Here is an 8,573-nt window from a genome sequence, read left to right as displayed (position 1 = left end):
CATGACACCTTGGCCGACATTTTGAAGGCACCTTGGCCACGTGGCATCATTCTCAAAATACTTTCCCACAATATGATACGATAATCACGTTAGTTTATTGCATTTGTCTCACAAAAAATTGATAATCTAGTTTTCAGATAATATTTATTGTTTATTTTTTGCAAATAAATGTTATAAATTAACATGAATATGATTATCGAATCGACTTGATTTTTTTTTATAAATGATCGTTGTAGTCTAAACAATGAACGATTCGAATCATTAATGTGAAATCCATGGTTGGCCCTACAAACCCAAATAGCAACATCCAATCCACAAGCAATAATTTGTTAAAGGGACACAAATTTAATTAAAAAAACTGGAAAGATAATGTATATTAAGAGAGTTAGTGGTGTGCAAATAGAACCACCTACTATTCCTATCTCGTCACCATCACTATCACCGCCATGGTCACCGTCACCGCCACCGCTATTAGAACTACTAAGACTAACATATCAATTTTAAGTTCGCAATTAATCATAAAGAATATTTTTTACAAAAAATATTTTATATTGAAACAAACAAACAAATATATTCTTTCTAACAAAAAAAACAAAGAAATAACACTACAAAAAAAATTATTTTTTGCGACGGCAAAATGCCGTCGCAAATACCCCAAACACCGTCTCAAAAGGTTTTTGCGACGGTAAAATAGTTTTTTGCGACGGCAAGTGGGGGTCGCAACAAGGGGGGTTGCAAAAGAGTTTTAGCGACGGCACTTGCCGTCGCCTTTGTTTTTGCGACGGGAAAATGCATTTTTCGCGACGGCAAATTTCTGTCGCCAATAATGGGTGAAAATCTCAGTTTTTTGCGACGGCACAGCACTGCCGTCGCTAAAAGGGTTTTTTGCGACGGTAAAAATACCGTCGCTAAAAGTGTATTTGAGACAGCAACCTGAGCCGTCGCTAAAGGCGTTACATTTCAGCCAAAAAAATTGTTTTTTTGCGACGACAAAACGCCGTCGCTATAGGTATAAGGCCTCTTATAAACGTCACTGATACTTATAGTGACGTTTTCATAAACGCCGGTATACTATTAAATCTGCTTAAATAATTCTGTCCAATATAACTGATGACGTCACACGATATAGTGACGTTTTGAATAAAAACGCCACCCTTTTACTTAATTTCATAATTTAATTAATATAAAATATGCTCTGAACTGATTATTTACATTCCATTCACAAAAACATCATAACAGAAAATAAAAATAAAAATAAAAATTGATAAAACCATCAAATTCAATATTTTACAAAGAACAATTAAACTGTACATGTTCATAAAAGCGTATTTAAATTATAAAATTCACCCCAATCCTAAAAAAAAATAAAATAATAAAATAAAATCTAAAATTCACCAATCAACACACTTGGATATTTAAATGCTCTTACAAAAAATAAAAAATTTCCAACAAGATTTCAATTTTGGGCCTATTTCAAAAATCAAGCTGCAAATTCCTTCTAGAATCAGATCTTCCCCTCGGCAAAATTTATCCTCTTGACCTACAAATAAATAGATAACAGTTGCAAATTATAATCTTTTTGAAGAAAATCTAGAACAAAGTAATAAATACCATCAAAATCATAAAGAGATAAAAGCTAATACACAAATCCCCATGATAATGACAGAGCAAAGATAAGAACTAGGGTTCATAACGTACAAAGTTCATATGCCAGAAAAGAACTGTGTTAGTGACAGACTTTGTAATATTTGAGAAATTTCAAATGTCCTCCAATCATATTCAAATACGTGTATGCTTAAATATCATTTGTATTGCACTATGCAGTGCTTGTTGAAACTTAAATATGAATAACTAGTTTGTAGCTTCAAGCCCTAGAATTTGATTTACTCGTAAGAACACTTAATCTTGCCTCTTCCACCTCCCCTTTTTTTTCTTTTAATGAGTGCCGCTTCCATCATCTATTAGCAGGTGTTCCACACATTCCAACTATTTAAACACCAGTAATGATACATTGAAAAAATGCAGGTGCTCACTCCACCTTGTTCATTTATTACAAGAACCAAGTATGGGATTTAAAAGAAATCTCAAGTGATGAACAAGTTAAGAACATGTCTATGCTCAAGGATATGTGAGCTGCTTTTGACCTGCCAGTATCTTTTTCTATTTTTTGGAATCTTAACAAAGAAGTATGGCTATTTACTACACCACACATTCACAGTTTGACTATTTACATGAAATAAATACACTACTATAAAATACAGAAATGGCCCATCTGTTTTTAAGTATTGTCCATCAGCTTTGAAGCCCATCTGTCATGAGCTGGACATTTGTCCTTTGGTTCTTTTTTCTTCCATGCATTAGACTATGACATGTGTACTCAAAAAAGTTTATCACATGGTTGAACTAAGATGGGCTAAACTTATCTCTCGTGCATGTAAAATGATTATGAGCCAAATCCTAATACGTGTGAACTTATAAAAGCAGGCGAACTTATAAAAGCTAATGAGAAAATTATTATATGTAAACTGAAAAACCTTTCACAAACTGATTCAACAAACCAGGAACCTGAAGATGCTGCTAGTAAACATTAACTTCAACTTCACTCCAGACTTAAGAACAAGGGATGAAATAAGGGGGGAAAATAAAAACAAGTGATAATAAAAAAAAATATACAAGTGGCAAGAACAATTTACAGCTAAGCAATAAATATGTCATCATCACGAGATAGAGTAAAAGATGATGCAGACACGCCATACCCGATCTAAGAAATATTTGGCAACATCTGGAAGCAAATGAATTTCTTTCCTTCTCTTGTAGGTTTCTTGGATGGCAGGATCCTTCCAAATCTCATCTACAATAGGAGCATATTCACATGTTGCAGCAGGAAAGAAAGCATCCAAGTCTCCCATAGCCATGATTTCCAGTAACCAATCAGAAAAATGCTTGAACCTTTGGTGGATGGAATAAACACAGAGTTTACTTCCATTGGATCCTGTTTCACCTGAATTCATTTGACAAAAACCATTATATGAGCTCAGCAGCCTACGAAATAATATTTGCATACATATATACATCTAGCCACATATTAACCATGAAAGTTTGAAGTCATCCATATTTCAATCACCAAGTCAAAATCTTTAACTTAAAAGAATGACAAAGGGGCAAACATTATAGATTGGAAAGAAAAATTTTATATATGCAACACTAACTGCCAAGAAATTAGTAATTAACATTTAGAGAAGAACAAGGAAGGATCTAATATCCACGTCTGTGGCATAAAATACTGTAGTAATCAGATTGGCTTCTTCAGTCATTATTTCCTGGCATGCATAGATGATATAGTCCAAATGGTGTGAATGTGAATCCAATTCTTTTGTGTGCATATGTCAATGTAGAATTGATAATTATATTATATAAAATATATTCATAAGGCGCAAAACGGGTGCACACACCATTGAATTTGTGAAGATCTTCAACAAGGACAAACCAACAAAAAGAAGGCAAAAAAAAAAACTGAGAAACTGCTTACTGTTAAACACTCTTACATGTCCCTTCTTGTATTATGATAAAAAGTATTTATGTTGTTTCTATTACGATCTTGAAGGGAAGTGAACGCTTTTAAGTATAATATTGAGACAGCAATGATTCATGCTACATACGCACATGTGTGTGTGGCGTTTGCATGTTCATTTAGTAGAATGGGAAACTCTGCCCACAATGTCTGTTTCATGGGGATCAGCCCCTTAATGTGTATGTTTCCAAAAAGAAAAGAATCCATCAAGGCCCTACCAAAGAGCCAATGGCTTCCATAATCGATGTCACGTGATTGATTGGGTTGGTTGAACTCACATACAAGAAACAAAATGTCATCTCATTTCCACCAAATCAGCCGAAATATAATGTTTTCCTTGATTGGGATACTAATTAAAAACACTAGTGAAAATTCAAAATCACAAGATTCTCACCAAATTTATCATATCACACATAAGCACATCAAAAATAACAAAACAATGAGTTGTTTCAACACCATTTCAGAGGCATTCCATGCCCAAAGCCAAATACAAAGTATCATATGAAACTCATAATGTCAAAATATTGGGCTAGTCCAAAAGTTATTACCGGTCAACTGATTCCCCATGCCCAAGCTGTCCATTTGTACCTCTTCCCCAAGAAAATACATTTTTTCTTTCAGAAATCAAAAAAAGGCCCCATATAAGAAATCAAAACCAGCAATGTTCTCCATAACACCAAGGAAATAACAAAGAAATTAAATGCAAATTAAAAAATTCAGTAGATACCAAACAGTTTTTCAAATTAAAAAATTCAACTTTTAAAGTTTTCAGTAGTTAATTTTCAGTTTTAGGAAACAATGCCTAAGTAACAAAATTAAAACAATATAGAAAAATAAGCAAGCACGTTGCCATAAATGTACCAAAGAAAACTTGTAACTGGAAAAAAAAATGAATAACAAGATCTAAAAATATCATATGACCATAACACTAAGGAAATAACAAAGAAATTAAATGCCACAACATTGACATACTGATAAAGATCCATATCCATAAAGGCTGCCTGAAGAAAGCATGCCTAAGCCACTCCCAGATTCAGTTCTCTGTTCATAACCCATTGGAGCAACTGGGGGAACCCTAGGCAAAACTGAAGGCATAGAAAAATCAGTACCACTAGAATACATAGAATCGGCACCAGCAGAAGTATTATGACCACCTTCCCTGTCTTTTAAGACGTCATCTCGAAGCCGCAGAACAATTTGAATAAGTGCATCCCTCACCCTACTAACTTCCCCAACCACCTGAATGCAGAACAAAACATGTCAATGGAAAGCAAGGTAAAACTACACAAAAATACGAATTATATTAAAAGCTTATGGAAACAGCATGAAATATACCTCAACAAGTTCATCGGTGGAATCAGCACACTTAGGCTTCTCGCCTTTGGAGATACGGACATCAGCTTTAGTTCTCTTCCGGATCTCATTTATGATTGAACCACTTTTTCCAATTATACAACCAATAACTTTAGATGGAACAAGAAGCCGGATAGTTACAGTGTCATCATCTTCGTCATTTATCTTCCCTTGCAGCAATAAAACCGCTTCAACTGCTATGGATTTCATGTCATCCATGGACTGCCAAAAAAAGTGGTGCAAAAATATCAAGGCAGAGGTAGAAACAGAAAAATTCTTATCAAATGAAACAGAAAAATTCAGAGTCAACAGAGGTAGAAAAGAGAGGATCTGAATTTGTATAAAATTCATAAGACCCATTAATGAAACTGAAAAAAAAAATTAGAACTTTAATAGAGATAGATGGTTAACTCAGTTAAACAAAACAAGAATTCTTGAGAGAGACAGAAAGAAAACTGTGAGAAGACAACAGTTTCAGACAAACAAGGTTACAACACATTAAAAAAAAAAATTTTAAAAAAAAAAAAATCTAGCAAATAGTTTATCGGATACAAATCCAAAGAGCGAAGACTCTTTCAACGATTCAAGAAGTCCATAAAAAAAGAAAGCCCCATTTTGGCTATTTTTCACCGACTATACTTGGTTCGGATTCAAATTTTAACAACTAAAGGAAAAATCAATGGCATCAAAATTTAGAGAAAAACCATAAAGATTGAAGTTTGTGGAACAAAAAATGTTAAATAGAAAACAGTTTAAGTATAAATCCATTAAACGCATATAAAATTGTCAGAGTTTTCAGTTATATGAATTAAAACCCTAAGAACAACATAGAATTAATTTAAAACCCTAAGAACAACATAGAAGTAATAGCAAATTAATTAAAGATGAACAATAATTTAGTTAGTTCAATTATAGGATTGTGATGCACCAGAACATGAGATTTTACGATAAACATCGTAAATTAAGTGGATCAGAAAACTGAAAATTGAGAGAGAGAGAGAGAGAGAGAGAGAGAGAGAGACGTACCCATTTGTGAGAGTTTAAGAAGGCCGTGGATTTGGTAGCTGAAGAAGGAAGGGGCGGATGAGAAACGTATGGGTTCGGCGAGAACCACTGTTCCTTTAGCCACGAAACTGTAGATCAAAGACTGTTGCCCCATCTCTCTCACACTCAAAACCCTAAAACCTAGAGAGACAAATGGGTAGAGAGATAAACGGAAGGAGAGATTGGGGATTTTGGGTTTTTCGGGGGGGATTTTGGTTGAAGAGGTTGGGGTTTTGGGGGAGAACCCGATTGGGGATTTTGGTTGAACAGATTGGGGATTTTGGGGGGAGGGGGAGGGGGAGGGGGAGGGGGGAGCGGGAATGGAAAGAGGGAGGGGGGAACCGGGCGGGAATGAAAAGAGGGGGCTGGAAATTTTTTTGGATTTTTTTTATTTTTATTTTCATTACAAATAAATATTTAAATAATAAAATGATTTTTTTTTTTTTTTTTTTTTTTTTTTTTTTTTTTTTTTGCAACAGAGGATGTCATTGCTAAAAAAAATTATTTTTCATTAAAATAATTTTTTTATAGTTAATGAATTTTTATTTTTATTTTTTCATTTAGTAAGGTTGAAAATTTATTTGTTTCATATTTATTTTAATGAATAAAAAATTATTATTATTTTTTTATTTGGTAGAAGTAGGGATAATATTTTTCATTCAAATAAAGTTAATTTTTTGTGGTCAATGTGGCATTTGCAGTGGTAGTAGTGGTAATAATGGAATGGCATTTGCAGTAGTGGTGAATGTGGTAGAGAAGATGGGTGGTGAGAGAGAGATGAGTGAGAGACAGATAGAGAAGAGAGATAGAGAGAGAGAAAGAGAGACAGACAAATAGACAGAGACAAAGTGATGAGTGAGAGAGAGACAAAGTGATCGCTAAAAGTGCATTTTCTTGTAGTGGAGAGCTTGGTAAATAGAGAAGAGATGAGGGAGAGAGTGAGCAAGGTGAACACAATGGGAGAGAGAGACAAGCAGACAGACAGACACATAGAGAGAAAGAGAGAGAGAGAGAAGAGCGAAAGACAGACAAACAAACATAGAGAGAGAAAGAGAGAGAGAGAGAAGAGTGATAAGTGAGAGAGAGACAAAGAGAGAAAGAGATATAGAGAGAGATATAGGGAGACAGAGAGAGAAACAAATAGAGAGAGACATATAGAAAAATAAGAGAAACAATAGATGAGCGAGAGATAAATAGAGTGAGAGAGAAAGAGAGCGAAAAAAGATGATCGAGAGAAAGACATAGAAAAAGAGAGAGACGAAGAGAGAAGAAAGATGAGTGAGAGAGACGGATAGAGAGATAGAGAGAAGATAAATGAGAAAGAGAGAAGAGAGATAGAGAGATGAGAGAGATAAAGAGAAGAGAGATGAGCGAGAGACAAAGAGAGAGAGAGAAAGAGAAAGAGACAAAGACAAAGACTGACAGACAGAGAAAAGTGATGAGTGAAAGAGAGAAGAGAGGTAATATTTTGTGGTAGAGAAGAGGAACTGACAGTAGTGGTGAAGGTGGTGGATAAAAGATGATGGTGGTGGTGGTGGTGGTGGTGATGACAAAGGAGATTAGTGGTAAAGTTGTGGTAGTAGTAGAGTAAATGGAGTAGCAGGGGTGAAAGAGAGGTAAAGGTAGTAGTAGTAGTGGTAGTGGTGGTAGTGAAGTGGTGGCGATGGTAGTAGTAATGGTAGCCGTAGAGGTGAAATGGCGACCGTGGTAGTAATGGTGGTAGTGAAATGGCGTTTGCAGTAGTGGTGAAGGTGGTAGAGGAGATGAGTGGTGAGAGAGAAAGATGAGTGAGAGGCACACACACGCACATAGAGAGACAGAGAGAAAAAAGATGAGAGAAGAGACAGATGAATGAAAGACACAGAGAGAGAGACAAATAGACAGACAGAGAGATGAGAGTGATGAATGAGAGAGAGAAAGAAAATAGAGAGAAAAAGATGAAAAAATTGGTGAAAAGATATAGACAAATAGAGAGACAGAAAGAGAAAAAAAAAAGAGCGAAAAGAGATAAACGAGAGAGAGACAGAAAGAGATGAGCGAGAGAGAAAAAAAAATAGAGAGAGAAGAGAGACAGAGAGAGAAGATAGATGAAAGAGATAGAGAGAAGAGAGATGGACGAGAGATACAGAGAAAAAGAGAGACAGACAGACAGACAGACAGAGAAGAGTGATGAGTAAGAGAGAGAAAGAGAAAAGAGACAAAGACACAGAGAGAAAGAGAGAGACGAATAGACAGAGAAGAGTAATGAGTGAGAGAGAGACAGAGAAGAGAGACAGAGACACATAGAGAAATGGAGAGATAGATAGACAGAGAAGAGTGATGAGTAAGAGAGGAAAAGAGAAGAGAGACAGAGACAGAGAGATAGGAAGATGAAAAAATGGGTGAAAAGAGAAATGTTCAAAAGAGTAAGACGACGTCGTTTATAGTGGATCGATAAATCGAGAAGGAGCTCGATAAATAGAGAAGATGAGAGTAAGAGAGTGAGCAAGGCAAACATAGTGAGGGAGAAATAGACAAATAGACAAGTAGAGAGAGAGAAGAGTGACGAGTGAGAGAGAGACAGGGAGAGAGAGATAGACAGAAAAAGAGATAGAGAGAGAAAGAG

General features: G+C 35.3%; 1 protein-coding gene across 2 annotated transcripts; it reads right to left on the bottom strand.

Moving 5' to 3' along the window:
• Positions 1 to 1,257: 1,257 nt before the first annotated feature.
• LOC145798825 (KH domain-containing protein At4g18375-like) lies at positions 1,258 to 6,276 on the bottom strand. 2 transcript variants are annotated; one of them, XM_082887890.1, is made up of 6 exons: positions 5,951 to 6,088; positions 4,907 to 5,146; positions 4,726 to 4,810; positions 4,544 to 4,656; positions 2,757 to 3,001; positions 1,404 to 1,540 (listed from the first exon to the last, which is right to left on the bottom strand). In XM_082887890.1, exons 2-5 carry the CDS (start codon positions 5,141 to 5,143, stop codon positions 2,852 to 2,854), a joined length of 585 nt encoding a protein of 194 aa, XP_082744016.1. In that variant the 5' UTR covers positions 5,144 to 5,146; positions 5,951 to 6,088; the 3' UTR covers positions 1,404 to 1,540; positions 2,757 to 2,851. The 2 variants fall into 2 exon arrangements, with proteins under 2 accessions (XP_082744015.1, XP_082744016.1); XM_082887889.1 differs by having other exon boundaries at positions 1,258 to 1,540; positions 4,544 to 4,810; positions 5,951 to 6,276.
• Between the last annotated feature and the right edge of the window lie 2,297 nt (positions 6,277 to 8,573).

The sequence above is a fragment of the Camellia sinensis genome, chromosome 9, assembly GCF_055761805.1.
Source record: "Camellia sinensis isolate YWXY chromosome 9, ASM5576180v1, whole genome shotgun sequence".
Taxonomy (NCBI): domain Eukaryota; kingdom Viridiplantae; phylum Streptophyta; class Magnoliopsida; order Ericales; family Theaceae; genus Camellia; species Camellia sinensis.
The sequence above is the reverse complement of the archived record's forward strand: the minus strand, read 5'-3'. Positions and strand labels throughout refer to the sequence as shown.